We start from the raw sequence: 17,934 nt of genomic DNA, 5'->3' as shown, positions 1-17,934 counted from the left end.
AGAATACGTGTTATTTTTCTCCTCTCAGATCATTGGTGAAAAACCTGAAGGTCCTATTTAATCGACTGGCAGTAGCTCGCATTGTGACATTTGTCCTATGGATGACACTTCCACAGCAGCAGTCACAACTTGGATGGGCCCTTTGAGAAGGAAAAGTAAGGAAATACCCTACTCAAAAAGTCAAAGCCAGTGAGTTGGCACTAAAGAACGCACTGCATGGGAGCACAACTCCTTCCTTTGTCATGTCCTTCCAGTCACTCAGCCACTTGAGTGCTGGATGGGCTGCTGGGCTACATTAACCTTTCCCATGACCAGTGCTGCCATTCTCATGTGTCAGAGGTAATTAAAACTCATGATCAAAAAAAGCTATTAGGTTCAGTCTGCTACCTATCTTTCTCTTTAGTACCCTTTGTTTTAACAATAAATTAAAAATGTGTTTTATTCAAGCTTCTGTGGCTCAGGGTGAGGTTTGAACACCAACTTTTCCAAAAATCTGTTATTGAGAACAAAAATAAAAGTAACGTTCAGTTGATTAGTCTTTAGTTAAACCAGCAAGGAACAGGGAACTAATTCATAGTCCCAAATTGCTACATTATTGAGTCTCATTATTAGAAAATTCAAGGTGAAACAAAACGCCAAACCTGAGCCACTGTGTTGGTGAGAACACACGCTGGTGTTCCATAGATCCCTGTCCTCTCTCTAACATTCAGAACACTTCAAGTTGTGTCTGTCACTGTCTACAACAGAAGCATTCATGGCTTGTTCTGTGACTCACTGAAGTGCACTGAGCTCAGTCTGGCTGAGGTGCCCCAGGTGTGAGGACTCTGCTCACTGCTCATGCCCCCACAGCTCAGTACTCAGCACTTCACATCTCTCAAGTTCTGGCCACAGCTTTGGCTGTAGTGAGGAACTGAATATTTAGAAGGCAGGGCTCATCTCACTCAAAGCTCAGCACTTGCTGACTCATCCCAGCACACCCCAACTACCATGGCTCGAAAACATGACAAGATTGTTTTTCTCTCTTTATTGACTCGTGGATTCTCGGGCAGATCTGTTAATTACACTGTTAAATAATAGTTAAAAACAAACCAAGGCCAGAGGAGTTTGAAGTATCTAAACTGAAGCAGAAATTGGGAAGGAAAAGGCAGGAGAAGCTGGGCTGGGGTCTCCACTTGTGTATCACTGCAGCTTGGACTCCCCGATGGCCACTGCTGTGACCCCAAGCAACAGATTCCAAGGCCTGGCTCAGATGGGACATCGTCTAAACAAGGAAACAGTTGCCCAAACGTAGCCAGATGAGGAGAGAAGAGCTCTGTCCAGACATAGAGGTGCAAGGCAAGTGGAGGGGAAGCAGTATTGCAGCAATCCTAGAACACAGGCGCAGGGAGCAGCAGCTCTGCTCCTGCCGGCGGGCAGGCAAGTCGTGGCCACCGCCAGCCCCACGAGAGCACGGCCTGGGGGCTCCTCAGCTCACACGTTGTGGGTCCGTTTGGTGAGCTGCGGGTCCTCATCCACCAGCTTCGACTTGAGATGCTCCTTGTAGGCAAGGATGTCCCCCTGCCACTTGGTGATTGTCTGCTTCTCACAGACCCAGATCTCCTGTGCGACCTGAGAGCGAACACACGAGGAGGAAGAGGAGGCGGAGGGGGAGGAGGAGAGAGGTTTGCAGTATAAAATTTTATAATCTTACCAAAACTGTAAAGTCAACAAAAAACTACTCTCAGAAGTCTGGCAAGGAAGGTTCGATAACTTTCACATTTAGACTACCAAAGAGATGTATCTATAGGGAAACAGCTTCCCTGGTGTTTCCTGCATAATTTAGACAAGATTTTAGAAATTAAAATCCTACGCCACTCTGTATTTTTGATTTTGTTCATGGACCAAGATGAAAAGCCTTTCTTGCTAAATTGGTAATTGAAACAAATGTAGATCTTGACCTGAACTACTTGGATCTATCACAGTGAAAAATAAAATCATACCTGAACTTGCAACCAAAGCTATAGTTGATAGACCAGCACTTGACACGTGCAGTGGCTTTCATTTTATTTTATCCTGGGCTAGCTCAGTAACTGTTTAACATGAACATAGTAAGACAATCACAATTTGTTTTTCACTCGCCCATCTTTCTGGGATGAGTAAGAGCCAGTCAATTGAAAACACCTTGTTTTAATTACTAAAATGTTAGAAAGGTGCTCTGACAAAACTCACAACTGTTCTTACCTGTTGGATGAGTCTGAAGTCATGGCTGACAAGCATCATTCCTCCTTCAAACTCATTGATAGCATCTGCCAGTGCATCTATGGTTTCTATGTCCAGGTGGTTGGTGGGCTCGTCCAGGAAGAGCATGTGAGGGTTCTGCCACGCCAGCCAGGCAAAGCACACACGGCACTTCTGCCCATCAGAGAGGTTCCTGATGGGGCTCACCTGCCCAACACACACATGGCTTGCAGCTCTGCAGCGACCTGACAGCCTGCCACCCCAACCCAAACCACTTGGGTCTCACCTCGGGCTCCCAGCAGCTCCACGACACAAGAAGACAAATGTTCAGTCAGCCTAATACCTACACTAACCTTCTCCCAGTCAGGGAAGAAGGGAATTCCAGGGGCTTCTGAAGGACTGCACACAGCAAAGCCCAGATTGTGCCAAGGTGTGTAAGGACAATTAACTGGTCTGACTGGTATTCACTGACACAACAAACCAAGTAAACTTCTGCAGTGACAAATGGGCAAAACCAACATAAAAATCAACGCTGAACTGCAGCCATGTGGACAACTGTCACACACAGGATGTGTCATGTACAAGAGCATGTCATGCCTGGACTTCGAGCACCATAGGTGAGCCCACTCTCTTGTCTGAACCAAGCGGACCCTACAAACAGCTGAGAATCTTCTAACACTTCTGCCTGGTATTCATCTCAGAAATAAGAGAGAAGCAAGACAGTTCATATTATAATTAAAACATGCTCAAGTCTAGCATTATACCAGAACTTGCTGCTTTTTTTTTCACCCAGAGTCTGAGGGGGTCACCCCTTCCAAGCCACATATTGCTATGATCCAAAGAAAGTTCCCATGAGCTATGAGTTATTTTTTTATTTCTCCAATTTCAAAGGCAGAGATGGAAAAAGCATTTTGATGCTGTGGTGTGCCATGCTGCATACAGTATCACAGTCAGGTATCAGCAGAATAACAGAAAACACAGAACCTCTCCTCCCCTAATGAACAAAAAACAAACCTCAACAGCTCACACTCACCTGCTGCTTCCCCGTCAGACCATATCTGCCAATGATTTTCCTCATCTCCTCTTTTTCCTTAATCTCTGGGTAGCATTTCAGCATGTACTCCAGAGGTGAGAGGTCTAAGTCCAACTGCTCTTGCAAGTGCTGACAGAGAAGAAAAGTCAGCTTCAGGCTGTGTAGGCCAACCACTTCATGGCCCTAAGCACTACCTCCCTTGCAGCCCTCTGGTACCAGATGAGCAGCAGAACACAGGAGCCAATAACCCCACCCACAGGACAGCCTCTGTGCTAAACTCTTAGGGAATAATTTCCATTTCAGGAACAGGAATGTTCCTTCAGAATAGGAGGCCTGTCCACCACCAAACACAAGGCAACCAGCTCTGCCTTAGCAGGTGGGAGACTGAACAGGAAGGACCACAGCTAGCCTCTTTGCAGGGTAAGAACATGAGCTGGAGACCACTCCATGGAACAGTTCCTTCTCCCATCTCCAGACAAAGAAAGGCAGCAGTGGGAGAGGTCTTGGAAGCAGAACTAGAGGGGCGAGGTTCCTCGTTCCTGACAGCTTTTTCCTCAGCATTCCCTGTCCCTGGGGGCTGCTGTTGGGAGTACCTGGTGGTATCTACCGATCTTCACATGTGAGTGCTTGCGAATCATCCCATCCGTGGGCAGCAGCTAGAAGGAGAAAATAAAATAATTTCACCAGGAAATCTCTCCTCTTGCAGTATGCCAGAAATACAGAATCCAGCCATCTCCAGCCTGGCACAGGGGAGGCAGTCTGAGAGAAAAAGCCCTGTGTTTCAACAAGACCCGAGGACTTCTAAGGCCTGGACCAGGGTGCTCTGGCAAACAAGTGCACTTTGTTGAAGACTATCCCAAAAGTAAAAGCCCAGAGCAGGGCAGACAATGTGAGGAGCAAACCTCTCCTGTGAGCAGCTTCAGCAGTGTTGACTTTCCAGCTCCATTGGGTCCAACAAGAGCTACACGAGTATCCAGGTCAATCCCAAACTCCAGGTTATTGTAGATCCATGGCTGCAAACCACAAAAACCATGAAACGTTACGCCTCAGTACTCTCCAGAACCTCCCTGTTGCACCTGTAATGCTCTGTCCCCAGCAGGCCCAGCATTAGCACTGCCAAGAACTTTGCTCCACTAGTCATACACTGCAGCCCCCTCAGGAAGCTCAGCCAAAAGTCTCCCACTCCCAAACAAGGCAAGAATACACATGATCTCTGTATACATACTCCCATACTCACCCCATCCTTGGTGTATCTGAAGCTGACATTCTGCACCATGATGACAGGAGGGGGAATTTTCCCACAGGGTGGAAAGTAGAACGATAAAGTCTGTTAACACAGAATATCCAGCTGTGAGACACCCCGAAACACAGGACAGCCCAGTCATTCTGCTATAACCATGCCTCACTACCAATGTCAGCTGTAGACCGAGGCACCAGATTGTGACTTTTTATAAGCCACTATTGCAACTCAGATTTATTCTGATGAGCTGCTTGCAAGCTCATCTGCTAGCTAACAAATCCCTATTTCTTTCCTTTTGAACCAAATGTTTGTACTTTCTACACAAGTTTGTACTCTTTACACAAGTAAAAGCTGCACTGAGCATCCTCCCCCATCTCCTATGAGCCCTAGGCTTTCCTTTCTGATTTCTGTATCTGCAAAATAGCCTTATTGATATGACAACTCCACTTCTCTCCCCTGGGAAATTCCTCCCCATTGTTCAGCATTACTCCATGCTGAGCACAGGGATCCTTGGCATGAGGAAGGGCATCGTTCTTGCTACCAGCTCTGTCAGCCATTCCTACTGTCTGATGAAGACCCTTCTACTCCTGTAGTCCATGTTTCAATACAGATCTCTAGATGCAATCCCATGTCTGATCCTACCTTATCATTCACAACTCTCTCTGTCAAGCCAGAAGCCATCATTTTTTGAAGGGTCTTCTCCTTGCTCTGAGCTTGCCTGGCCAGCTTTGCACTACCATGGCCAAATCGTGCAATGTAATTCTGCAAATAAAGAGTTAGCCACGGTGAAAAGGTTGACAAGGGGCAGGGATGCCCACTAAAGGGTAGGAGGGTGCTCATGCAGCTAGGCAGGTAACCTTCATATGAGCGATCTGATCTTGCTCCCAGTGGAATCGCTTCATTTGATTTTCTTCTAGTTCTAAGCGAGTCTTTACATACTGATCATAATTTCCCTGGAAAGAGAGCATGGGACATCAGACGTGCACAGAGAGCAGCCCCTGTTTCTGCTGCTTACATGGGGCTCTGTTTACTCACCGTGTAGTACTTCAGTTTGCGGTTGTGCATGTGGATGATGTTGGTGCAGACGCCATTCAGGAAGTCCTGGGAGTGGGATATCAGCACAAGGATCCGCTTGAACCTGTGGCACCACATAAGTTATCAGAAATGAAATTAGGAAAAGAAATCCTGTTCGTTGGCCCTGATGGTGTCAAAGGCTTTACATGCATGCTCTGGGAAATCGGCAGTAAAGCAGCTACAACCAGCTGCAGTGAGTAAATCCTGCCAACAGTTTTCACTGGAATCCAGCACCCCGCACCATTATACAGTCTTTGCCTGTTATCACAAAAAGCCCGGAGCTGGCTGCCTTTGCTGCTTACTTTCCCCTCAGTACAGACTCCCATCCGTTACGCACACCGCATGTAGCTCTGCTCCAAATCCGGACAAGGAGGGGTTAAGTCTCCCAAAAAGAGGTTCAAAGTTTTTTTTCTAAAGCACCTCACTTCTAAAGCAAGGATGCAAAAGGTTCAATTGACAGAGCTGATGGAAAAACCTCTGCAAAGGCAAAGCCTTCTCAGAATACAGTTTTTTAACGCACACCCCATAACCTGAGCTTCCTAACTGCTCCTAAGCTTTTTGCCTTACACCCTAACATTTTACCTTTGTTATGAAAATCAGTCACCTCACATACTAGCAAAAGATGAAAGCAACACACTCAGATACTACAGTTCTGTGAAAACAGAGAAATGGCGGGCAGGAAGAAGAGGTGACAGCAAGGTCTGGAAAGCTCACACTACTGGTACAGTACACAATGCTGGTACACAGGCTGCCAAGGCCTGCTCCTGGCTTTCAAGGAAGCACCTTTAACCTGACAGTACAAACCAGAATTTCTCATTTCTTCATCTCATTTCCCTGTCTCGCTGGCACTGAACTCTTTACCCCTGCATCAAAGAATCTCACATAGCAGCAAGAAGAAGGTGTCACTGGTACTGCAACACAGTTATGCACCCACAAGAACTATAGTTACTCCCGCAGAACTTGCTTACGTGCTGACAAGATGTTCATGCTCACATGCTGACAAGCAGAAAAGCATAACCCACAGAAGCAGCAAACTCCTCCATGCTTACGTTTTCAACTCTTCCTCCAACCACACACAGGCGTCCAGGTCAAGGTGGTTTGTGGGTTCATCGAGCAGCAGCATGAAAGGCCGAATGAAGAGCGCTCTGCAAGGACAGGGGAAATGACAGGATAGGGTAAGTGTAGGCAACCCAAAGCCTCTCAGCTCTGCTCTGAGTTCTTAGAACTGTCTGTGGCTCTGCAGGCATGCATTCTCACGGGAGGCAGGTGGCACTATTCCACTCACCTGGCAAGAGCCACCCTCATTCGCCAGCCACCACTAAAGTCCTTCAGCTTCTTCCTCTGCATGGCTGGCGTGAACCCCAAGCCATGAAGGATACGTGAGGCCCGTGCTTCTGCCTTATCAGCATCCAGCTCCTCCAGGCGTTCATATAGCTCCAAGAGTTTCTCACATTCCGCTGAAAGAGAGCTTTCTGGTCAGCACCTCTGCCTACAAAGGGTTCTCAGCTGCACTGCTGCACAGCTGGGAAACCTCACAGTCCCTCTGCTTTACCCCTGTCTAGCCCCCTCCATATCCAAGCCTGAGACATTTCAGATGCCGCATGAAATAATTAATCCAAAGAAGTGTCATCCATCCCCATTAGTACAGGGCAGCTGGGGAAATAGGTACCACAACATGTGAAAACTTCCCCAAGGAACCCAAATTTTCTTTGGTAGGTAAAGAAATGGAGGAAACGTCCCCTGGGACTCTGAGAAGATGTACCATCTTCATGAGCTAAACGTTCTGCTTCTCGCTCCAGCATGGCCCTCTCTGTATCCACCTCCATCACACACTGCAGAGGGGTCTTGTCACTGGGAGGCATCTCTCGGGTCAGGTGATAGATGTCAATGTGCTCTGGGATGGGCACTTCTCGCTTCCCAATAGCTGACAAAAGCATGGATTTCCCTGTGTGCAGATAATCACAATTAACTGCTGGATTCAGTGAGATACAACATCACAGTGAAACAGATGAGATACACTCAGATCCCAGTGTGACTCCTTCCCTTTTCAACCTCAGAAAATCCTGGAGATTTTTTTTCCCAAGAAGCCAGAAGAATTGGAACCACAGCAGAGCCCACTGCCTCGCTAGGACAGGTCACCCTCCTAGCTAAGGCTCACCACCCCAAGAACAGGAGTAAGACATGAAGAAGCTTTTTGGAAACCACTGCACTTCAGCCCTTGCCCAGATTTGAGGAACTTTATCTCTGCTTTCTAACCAGGTCTGACAGCTGGTATCAGGATCCCAGATCCCAAAGATTTCTAACATAGAGGAAAATAATGCATTCATCCCTAAACAACGGGGAACTTAAACCAAATGGTCACTCTTACCAGCACCTCTCCAATCACACCCATATTCTGCATCTCTCAATGCAGTGACACTTTCTCCGACTGTACAGTTGTCTTCCTAGTCAGGCCAAACCACACATCTTCTACTCCTCCATACAGTACAAGTTCTTTGACCAACAACATCAGCACTGGCTTTACTGGCTCTACTAAGCTAATCAGGCAAACAGGAATCAGGCAGATTAATAGATCCTAGACATCTCACCCAACTCTCCACAGAAAAAAGATCAAAAGCACAGCTAAAATCTAGAATGCAATCTCAGACTTCTATCAGCAATTCTAGTAATTCCCCTTCCTGGGTGGAGATATGGGAGAACAGAAACTGCTGGGTCCCTGCCATGTGTCTAACAGTCCTCCTCCTGGTTCCCAGCACTTCCCACCTGCACCTCACCAGCTTCTCAGCAGCATAACACTTTTACTAAGCTCCAGGGAGCCATGCTGCTTCCCCTCAGCTTACCAATCCCATTGAGTCCAATCAGGCCATAGCGTCTCCCAGAGTTCAGCTCCAGTTTGGTGTCACTCAGCAGCTCCTGGCCATGAAAGGTCAGTGAAAGGTTGATGATATGCACATCAGTGCTGTTGGGGTGGGAGGCCAGCACTCCTGTCACAGCTCGGGCAGCAGCTTTCTTTAACTCAAAGTCCTCCAGCTCCTTTGTAAGAGCATCCACCTCTGTATGTAGAGAAAACCAGAAGTTTTACTAATTTACAAACACAAGGGAAGTCATAAGCCCCTGTACCAAAAGGTCCAGGACCACAAAAACAACTCTCATTTCTACAGAAGAGTTTAGGAGACCCAGATGCAATGACACTCAGCTTTTCAGTTTAGTTGGAGGATATGTATGGTCTAGTAGGAACTTCCACCAGCTAAATATCTAAATGTCATCTAAATAAAACAGGACCATCAGAACTAAGTGAGCAGCTAGAATAGCGAGCCACTTTCTGAATGTGATGGGACTAACCCCCCTGCAGGAAGGACCAGACTAGGAACAGAGCATACAAAGTATTGCCTGCAAGCTTAAGAAAAGGCTTGGCCAGAAAACAAATTGACTAGAAAATAAAAGAAGAGAAAGCTGAGAAGCAGCAGCATTGAAACAGTCCCTACTAATTTTCTGCAAAGCTACGATGTCCATCTGGCATGTTCCTCTCTTCTTTTCCTCCTATAGTACAAGAAAGTCATAGAATCACAGAATCCTAAAACACTTTGGGTTACATCTTCTAGAGCATTTAATTCCAAACCTGCTGTCATAGGCAGGGACACCTTCCACTATAGCAGGTTGCTCCAAGCTCCGTTCAGCCTTGGACACTTCTAAGAGTGGGGCAGCCACAGCTTTGGCCGCCTGTGCCAGAGACTCACCACCATCCTTCCTGTCGTGCTGACCTTCTGTCACAGGCCAATTTCACTCCTCAGTGAGAGATGCTGCCCTTTGAAACAGCCAGTGGCACTGAGGATCTTGGCAGGCAGACCAGGTTGTGCCAGTGCGGAATGACACCCTGGCTGTCAGCATCCAGCACTCCTGGCAAAATCACTCATTCAGCAAAATCACTACTAACACCATGGCAAATGTGCCTTAGCCGAGGAGCAAAAAACGTCACTGGCACTGACGCAGGACCCCTTTGGGCGATGCCATAGAGCAGTGACGACAAAGAATGAAACAGATGAGCAGAAACGGGGAAGGGAGTGTTACCCCGATGCATAAATAGCTCAGGAAGAAACATGCTGCCAGTATCCACCCACATAGAAGCACATGATCTGCTGAGCCGGAAGGGACCCACACGGATCATCGAGTCCGGCTCTGCACAGACACCCGGACCATCGCACCCTGTGCCCAGGAGCAAAGGCTGCCGAGTTCCGCCAGGGCCGTGCCCGTTCCCTGGGGAGCCCGCTCGGTGCCCGCCGCCCCGCGGGAAGCGGAGCCTTTTCCCGGGCCCCAGCCGGAGCCCGGCCCGCCGCCCCGGGCTGCACCAATAGGGAGGCGGTATGCAAATGAAGCCCGGCGGAGGCCGGCGATTGGCCGGCTCGGAGCGCACCGGGTCTCCCGGAGCCCCCGCCTGCCCCGGCGCTCCGAACCGCGCTGGGCACGCACGGCCCGCAGCGGCCCCTCAGCCCCCCGGGGCTCCGGGCCACACACCCGCCGCCTCTCGGCACAGCGCACTGCGGGCTGGGCTTGGAAAAACCTTGCAGGCGAGCTAAAGGATGGCCCAAAAATAAACTCTCCCTCTGTAAGCATTACCTGCTCTATTTCCTTTAGGACCAACAGCTCCTTGTGAAAAAGCCTCCCCCTTTAACAGACACAAAACCTCTTTTAGAGGCAGGCTCTTAGTTTCTGCAAACCAGGAACGTCTCAGAGAAACAGGTGAGCAGAGAGTCAGAGCAAATAGCAGTAAGAAGAAAACGGTGGTTTCTGCAGCAAGAAAGAAAACTCCAAACGAAACGAAAACCTAAAAAAACCCCAAATAAGTCTGGGCATCAAGTAGCAGATATGTCTGTCTGACAGGGGAAAACACCATCAACCCCCTCCATCTTCACACTATCACACTACCACGGGCATCCTTCACACACACACGGCCCATGCGGAGCCCCCAGGGCCCGCGGGTGCCCTGCTGCCTCCGGGCAGAGCGGTCCCGACGGCAGCAACTGCAGCCCGGTTCCACCCAGACCATGCCCAAGGTGTTTCATCAGAACATCAATGCCGCGGTTCGCCCACCCGGGACACAGCCGAGCGCACACGGTCCGGCCGAGAACGGCTCCGGCCAGGCCCCCCACCCTGGGACACGCGGGGCAGACACAGGACCGGCCACCCTCTCACCTGGCAGCACCGTCCCGTTGGCCTCCGGGGGCCGGACTTCCTGCGGCTCCGTCCCGGCATCACCGTTCTCGTCTGGGACCCGGCGCGGACGCTGCCGGGCCTTGGCTGCCTCCTTCTTCTTGGCCGCTTTCTTCTTGGCCAGGTCGGAGGGCATGGCGCGGGTAGAAGCTACGCCAGAGGGGGGACAGGCGCCGTTAGGCCGCGCCGATCCGGCCCGGCCCGGGTCGCCCCGCCTCTGTTCCCCACCCCGGCGGCCCCGCGGGCCGTCCGCCCCGGCCCGAAGCACACGGCGCTGCCGGCTCCAGCCGAGGGTTCCCGCCCGCCTGCCGGGCTGCCCGCGAAGCGCCGCCCACCCCGGCCCTGTCCCGCTGCTCCCCGCTCTTGGCTCCCCGGGCCCGCCCGCACCGGCCGCTCGCGCTTTCCTTCTGTCGCAACAGCCCCGCCGCGACCGCGTGCGCGCGCTCCGCCCCCTCGGCGCCCCGGCCAATCGCAGCGCGGACCGTCACCGGCGCCGGGCGGCGCGCGGCCCTGGGAGCGCGGTCCGCACGGCCGCCGCGCCTCCCGGCATGCCACGCGCCGGCCCGGCCCCGCCCCCGCAGGTACCATAGAGGCGCCGGCGGCGCTGGCCAGAGCGGCTCTCAGGCACCATCGAGAGCGGAGCGGAAGCGGAATCGCGCGGGGCGATGCGGCCGGTGAGGTGGCAGCGGTGGAGTGCGGCCGGGCTGGAGCCGCCGTCACTCCCCGAGTCCCGGAACTCCGGGCCGCCCTCCGTCCTGCCACCGTCCTGCGGGTAACAGAGCTCTGGGGCCGCCGTCCTGCAGTACCGCTGCCGCCCCAGCGCTCCGTACCCGTCATGTCCTGCGGCCTCCCCGTGAGCTCGGCCCGGCCGTAGCAGCCGCGATGCGCCTGGGTGCAGCCCTGAGCGCGCTGCGGCCCGCGCTGCCTCTTCTGCTCGGGCTGTCCCTGGGCTGCAGCCTGAGCCTCCTGCGCGCCTCCTGGAGCCACGGCGTGGCTGAGGAGCGCTGTCTGGCACCAGGCCCGCCCGCGCCGCCTGGTCGTGGGGCTCCGCCCGAGGCAGCGGATGGGAGACCGGGCCCGGGCCACGAGGACTTCAGGCCCCGCATTGTGCCGTATTACAGAGACCCCAACAAGCCTTACAAAAAAGTACTGAGGTAAGTTTTGTTTTTTCTGGCCTGGATTTCCTTCAAGCAAAATATTCTTTTGGGAAGTTTTAAATCTTCGTATGAGTGAACAGATTCAAGGTGAAATTTGCGCTTTGAAATAGCTTGTGTAGTAAGAGCGTGGTGCACCAAGGCAACGGCCAAGATTGTTACCTTACGGGGTGCAAGAGATGTGTTCAGAAAATTAACCTGAGGAGATAAAAGCAGCAAAATTGCCCAAGAAGAGTGAGAATATTTCTTACAGGGAGGGTGATTCTGCCCTGCTCAGGTGAGACCCTAGCTGCAAGGTTGCATCCAGCCCTGGGATCCCCAGCACAAAAAGGACATGAGCTTGTTGGAGTGAATCCAGAGGAAGCCACCAAGATGACTAGAGGGGTGGAGGAAAGCTGAGGGAATTTGAGTTGTTCAGTCTGGAGAAAAGAAGTTTCACGGTGATCTAGCTGTGACCTTGCAGTACTGGAAATGGAGCAGCCAAGAAAGATGGAGAGAGACTGTTTAACAAGGACGTGGAGTGATGGGAAAGGGGGAATGACTTCAAGCTGAAGGGGAGTAGGTTTAGATTAGATATTAGGAAGAAAGTCTTTCCTGTGAGGATGGCAATGCACTGGCGCAGGTTACCCAGAGGAGTTGTGGCTGCCTCATCCCTGGAAGTGTCCAGTGCTGGTTTGGACAGGGCTTGGAGCACCCTGGTCTAGTGGAAGATGTCTCTGCCTGTGGCAGGATGTTGGAACTAGGTAATGTTGAAGGTCTCTTCCATCCCAAACCATTCTGGGATTCTGGGGTTGTTTTGTTACTCATGTTTAATAGAACATCTTAAATTATTTTTCAAAACGTATTTTAACTGATCTGCGTGTTAGGAAAATTTTGATCAATTAATCGTAGTGTATGTGTTAAGGAAGTTTTCCTGCCTGACCCTGCAGGAGCCACTCTGGGCATCACACTGGCACTGCCCTAGGCTGTTACTGCTGGGACTTGGGCTCCTTTGCAGCTATGGCTCGTGTGACCCAACAGGTGCCTGGCTCAGCTCCTTCCACACTCCATGCTCATACTGGCAGACAAGTTTCCTTGGCCCCAGGTTTCCTGTAGCAGAGTCCCTTTGGTTTCTCTAAGGATTTCGCTTATGGTGCAGCAACATCATAACAGCTCAGGGCAGTGCCTCTGCAGAGCTACCCTGAACAAAGAAACCCCGGGACTTTTGTACCCGCACACTCTCTGTGTATTCTCTTAATGTGTTTCCTCATGTTCCTCCTGGTGCAGTGGTGGTTTTTAGTCTGGAGTCTTCCCATTGTTCACTGTGGCCTGCAGGGCTTTGTGCCATTTGTGGGGCCAAAGAACACCACCCATTGCTGCATCATGGCCTGGGGCTTCAGTAATCTCCCAGGACCCCATGTGCAGCTGCTGTACCCCAGCACAAGAGACTCCTCGACAATCATTCCTGTGCTTTTATTGAGCATACCTGCTAAGCTGCACCTTGTACTAAGTTCCAAGTGGTTAGCTCTATGGTATTTTAATTTTAATTGCACTGGCACAATTTTCTAGCTCAGATAAAGAGTGTGAGATTGTAGCTGCCTTGAAGGAAGCAAGTGTTTTTACAAAATTGGATTTTTACTGGTGAGTCTTCTCTTAAAGCTCTATGACTAGGCTTTTTTGGCCTGGGTTGATTCCAGCAGGTAAAGACTTATCCCAAGTTACCATAATCCTTTGATTTTTTTTTTTTTCCTCCTCCAGCTGTTTGTCATGTAGGTATGTACTTCCTTTACAGAACTCGCTACATCCAGACAGAATTGGGATTCCATGAGAGACTGTTTGTGGCTGTGCTGACCTCCAAGGCCACACTGAACACGCTGGCAGTGGCAGTGAACAAGACAGTGGCCCACCACTTCCCACGCCTGCTGTACTTCACCGGGCTGCGCAGTGCCAAGGTGCCCCATGGCATGGTGCTGGTAGCCCACGGCGACGAGAGGCCCATTTGGCTCATGTATGAGACCATGAACTATATCCATCAACATTTTGGTTCTGACTATGACTGGTTCTACATCATGCAGGATGACACCTATGCCCAAGCTGAACAGGTCAAGGCTTTGGTGACACACCTGAGTATTAACCAAGATGTGTACCTGGGGCGAGCAGAGGAATTCATCGGGGGAGATGAGCAGGCCCGTTACTGTCACGGGGGCTTTGGCTACCTGCTGTCCCGTAGCCTCTTGCTTAAGCTCCACCCACACCTGGACAGCTGTCGCAATGAGATCCTCAGTGTGCGCCCAGACGAGTGGCTGGGTCGTTGCATCATTGATTTCCTTGGCATCACTTGTGTTTCTCAGCTCCAGGTACTACCTCTCTACTCCGATTTTGTGTTAGCTGAGCCTGACAAAACCCAGACTCTTACTCGTTCTCTACTGCATAGCCAGGTGGCTTCTTTGTGAGCTGCTGCTGTGAGTTGCAAGGGCTCTGTGCTATGGCAGCACTGGGGGAGGGGGCCCAGAATCACAGCTGGGATGTTAAGGAAGAGAGCACACACAAGATTTAATTTTCAGCCTTACTAGCATTGCTGATTCAAAGGTTTTGAAGGCAGGATCAAGAATATGTTGGTACTGAGAAGCAAGTGGGAATGCAGTGCAGGGTGGGAGGGACAACTTACCCCTTTTTTTTCTCGGTACTGCAGTTAGTATGGAAGCAGGGGCAGATGTGTGTCTGGGGTGAGGAAAAGCTGCTCTGTGAACTCAAGTTCCATGCCAGTCTTTCTGGCTTTTGTGTGCTTCAGGGCCAGCATTATCACACTTATGAACTGGCCAAGAATACTGAACCAGAGAAGGAGGAAGAAGAGGAGTTCCAAGCAGCTCTTGCAGTGCACCCTGTTTCTGACATGACCCTGATGTACCGGCTGCACAAGCAGTTCAGCAGGATCCAGCTGGACAGAGTCTATCAGGAGATCCAGGACCTCCAGGTATGTGGTGAGGGTTACCTGCAAAAACTCCTTGAACAGACAGATTTCCTTCATTTTCAGCACACTGGAGGAAAATCGTTGCTTCTGTTTGTGGGCTACTGTCAGTCAGACCCAGGCTATATTCCCTTGTCTCAGAAACAGCACTTCTGATACAGCGTTACCCAAAACTCGGTGTGACACGTGCAGTACAGTTGTCGGTGGTGAGGTGAGCCTGTGGACGAGCTGGCCTAGACCTCTTTGAGAACATAGTGGCGATCAGTTTGTGCTCTCTCTTTGCACAGATGCAGATCAGGAACCTGACAGCACTGACCCCTGCAGGTGAGGCAGGTGTGACCTGGCCTGTGGGCATTAATGCCCCATTCCTTCCAAAGTCCCGTTTTGAGGTGATCAGCTGGGACTACTTCACGGAACAGCATCTCTTCTCCTGTCCTGACGGCTCCCCAAAGTGTGAGCTCTCTGGAGCCAGTAAGGCGGACGTCAGTGAAATCATCGAGTCTGCAGTGGAGCAGCTGAACCGCCTGTACCAGCCCCTGCTGCGCTTCAGCAAGCGGCAGCTGCTGAACGGCTACCGGCGCTTCGACCCCACGCGGGGCATGGAGTACACCCTGGACCTGCTCCTGGAGGCTGCCACTCAGAAGGGTCACAGTCACGTTCTGGCCAAGCGAGTGAGCTTGGTACGGCCCTTAAGTAAGGTGGAAATTATTCCCATGCCGTACGTGACAGAGGCCACGCGGGTGCAGTTGGTGCTTCCCTTGACAGTGCAGGACTTGGATTTTGTAGCAAACTTCCTGGATATGTTTGCTATGAATACACTGGACACGCACGATAATGCCTTGCTGACTTTGCTTTTTATCTACCATCCTTATGATGCCCAGAGAGTTGGTCAGGTGGATGTTTTTGCTGGAGTCAAAGCCATGGTAGGAGAGCTAGAGAAACGCTACTCAGAAGTTAAAATCCCGTGGATTAGTGTTAAAACAGAGGTGCCATCGCAAGTGAAACTCATGGATATAGTCTCAAAGAAGCACCCTGTGGACACATTGTTTTTCTTGGCCAGCGTCTGGACAGAAATCAACATGGAGTTTCTGAACCGCTGCCGCATGAATACCATCAGCAATTGGCAGGTCTTTTTCCCTGTGCATTTCCAGGAGTTCAACCCCGCGCTGGTGTACCGTGGTGAGCAGACAGCATCCTCCAACACTGACTTCCTGAGAGATGGGCATTTTGACAGACATTCCTTTGCTGAGGCCTGCTTTTATAATTCTGACTATATGACAGCACGTACCAAGCTTGCAGCTGATATCCTGGACCGAGATGAGGTGCTGGAGAGCATGGAGGTATTTGATGTCTTCCTCCACTACTCTGGCCTGCACCTGTTCAGGGCTGTGGAGCCGGGGCTAGTGCAGAAATACACACTGAGAAGCTGCAATCCCCGGCTCAGCGAGGAGCTGTACCACCGCTGTGTGCTCAGTAACTTGGAAGGACTTGCATCTCGCTCACATTTAGCCATGGCCCTCTTTGAGCAGGAACAGGCCAACAGCACTTGAGAGATGAGAAACATCAAGAGTTTCTCAGCACCTTAACACTTGGCACTTTCCATCCCCTTCCCAGCCTTGCCATGGGTGAAGGGTATGTGAGGTCAAGGGAGGAGGAATGCTTTCCCACACTCACTCTGAGGCACATGGGCTGTGGAATGAGGCTGTTTCAGTAGAGGGGGTTTGGTTTGTTTTTGGGGTTTTTTAAAATAAATGTAATTTTCTCTCCAGGCAGAATAATGTCATCACTTGTAAACTTTGCAGCCTCTGGGATGAGAGAGGTAAACAAGTTGTAGAATGGACCTTACTTAAAGCTATGTAATTCTGCTGAGCAGTGCACAGAGAGAGTGAGTATGAGCTGTGTACTTGGACTAAGTTACCTTGACGGTGCTACCCTCAGGGCTGTTGCTGCACCCTCTTATGTGTTTATGCGCATTTCCCTTTTTCAAGAGGCATAAACACAGTTTGTCTAGTTTAGCTGGACAAAGCTATTCAACCACTTTCATTTTCGTGGTTTTGGCTCTTGCAGGTGCTTCAGAGTGTTTAAATATCTTGGGGATATTTATCCACACTGCAGAATGTTAATCTTGGGGATGGAGACTCCATAGTCCCTCCCAGCAGTATGTTCCAATGGATGGTAACTTTTACAGTTCAAAACTTTTTTCTCCTGTTCAAATTAATTTTCTTGCATTTAAAACTATGCCCATTGCTTCTCTCAGCATCAGTGGACACCACTGAGTAGCAGCTGTTTGTGTTTTCCTTACACTTTCCCATTACTGACACAAAAAAGGATGAGACAGCCCTGAGCCTGTTCTCCAGATGAAACAGTCCCAGCTCTTGCAGTCTCACTGTTAGGACAAACATTCATTACTCAACATTTCCACATCCCTTTAGTGGATCAACTCCAGTATGTCCATGTCTGTCTTGTATTGGGAAGCCCAGACTGGACACAGCACTCATGAGAGGACCATGTCTCACTTGTGCTGAGGAGACAGTCACTGTCCTTGACCTGCTGGCCACAGTCTTCTGCTGCAGCCCACGATTCTATTGGCCATCTTTGCTCTGAGGGAAGGCTGCTGGCTTATGTTTAGCTTGGTATCCACCCGGACCCCACTAATACTTCCACTTTTTCAGCTTTCCAGCATCATCTCTCCAGCCAACATCCCAGAAATCAAAGCCCAAAACCCTGATGTGAACTTGTGAATTTATGTGATAAGCCGGCAAGTGTGATTGACCCTGTTCATCACTGCAGGGTCACTGCTGAAGGAGAGAGGTTGTATTTGCTACACTCATCTCATGAGGTGAGCAAGGTGAAGGTCTGGTGCTGGCATCAAAAGTGATGCTGAAAAATTAGAAAAGCTTAAAAGAAGTATTCAAAGTCAGGAACATTGGTTCAAATTGGATAGAAATCTCAGATTTGCTTACTGAACAAGTGAGGCATGTTTCAGTTGCATTTACATGGGAAGAACACAGATCTCTGCAGTGCCACATATGGGGATATGTGTTTGTTGCTAAGTGTATGA

At 50.4% G+C, this 17,934-nt stretch overlaps 2 protein-coding genes across 3 annotated transcripts; one reads left to right on the top strand and one right to left on the bottom strand.

The window, feature by feature from the left end:
* Positions 1 to 1,009: 1,009 nt before the first annotated feature.
* On the bottom strand, positions 1,010 to 11,317 carry ABCF2 (ATP binding cassette subfamily F member 2). Of its 2 annotated transcripts, XM_014890439.2 has the most exons (15): positions 11,160 to 11,317; positions 10,755 to 10,922; positions 8,405 to 8,617; positions 7,327 to 7,509; positions 6,850 to 7,021; positions 6,614 to 6,709; positions 5,526 to 5,628; positions 5,348 to 5,443; positions 5,133 to 5,252; positions 4,488 to 4,577; positions 4,153 to 4,263; positions 3,844 to 3,906; positions 3,251 to 3,379; positions 2,221 to 2,424; positions 1,010 to 1,608 (listed from the first exon to the last, which is right to left on the bottom strand). In XM_014890439.2, the coding sequence occupies exons 2-15, from the start codon at positions 10,906 to 10,908 to the stop codon at positions 1,471 to 1,473; spliced, it is 1,872 nt and encodes a 623-aa protein (XP_014745925.1). In that variant the 5' UTR covers positions 10,909 to 10,922; positions 11,160 to 11,317; the 3' UTR covers positions 1,010 to 1,470. The 2 variants fall into 2 exon arrangements, with proteins under 2 accessions (XP_014745925.1, XP_088027316.1); XM_088171190.1 differs by lacking the exon at positions 11,160 to 11,317 and having other exon boundaries at positions 10,755 to 10,923.
* Positions 11,318 to 11,351: 34 nt separating this feature from the next.
* Positions 11,352 to 16,645, top strand: CHPF2 (chondroitin polymerizing factor 2). The gene is made up of 4 exons (XM_014890437.2): positions 11,352 to 11,926; positions 13,698 to 14,262; positions 14,697 to 14,879; positions 15,161 to 16,645. The coding sequence occupies exons 1-4, from the start codon at positions 11,655 to 11,657 to the stop codon at positions 16,421 to 16,423; spliced, it is 2,283 nt and encodes a 760-aa protein (XP_014745923.1). The 5' UTR covers positions 11,352 to 11,654; the 3' UTR covers positions 16,424 to 16,645.
* The last annotated feature ends 1,289 nt before the right edge of the window (positions 16,646 to 17,934 follow it).

The sequence above is a fragment of the Sturnus vulgaris genome, chromosome 1 (genome assembly GCF_052056855.1).
Source record: "Sturnus vulgaris isolate bStuVul1 chromosome 1, bStuVul1.hap1, whole genome shotgun sequence".
NCBI lineage: Eukaryota > Metazoa > Chordata > Aves > Passeriformes > Sturnidae > Sturnus > Sturnus vulgaris.
The sequence above is the reverse complement of the archived record's forward strand: the minus strand, read 5'-3'. Positions and strand labels throughout refer to the sequence as shown.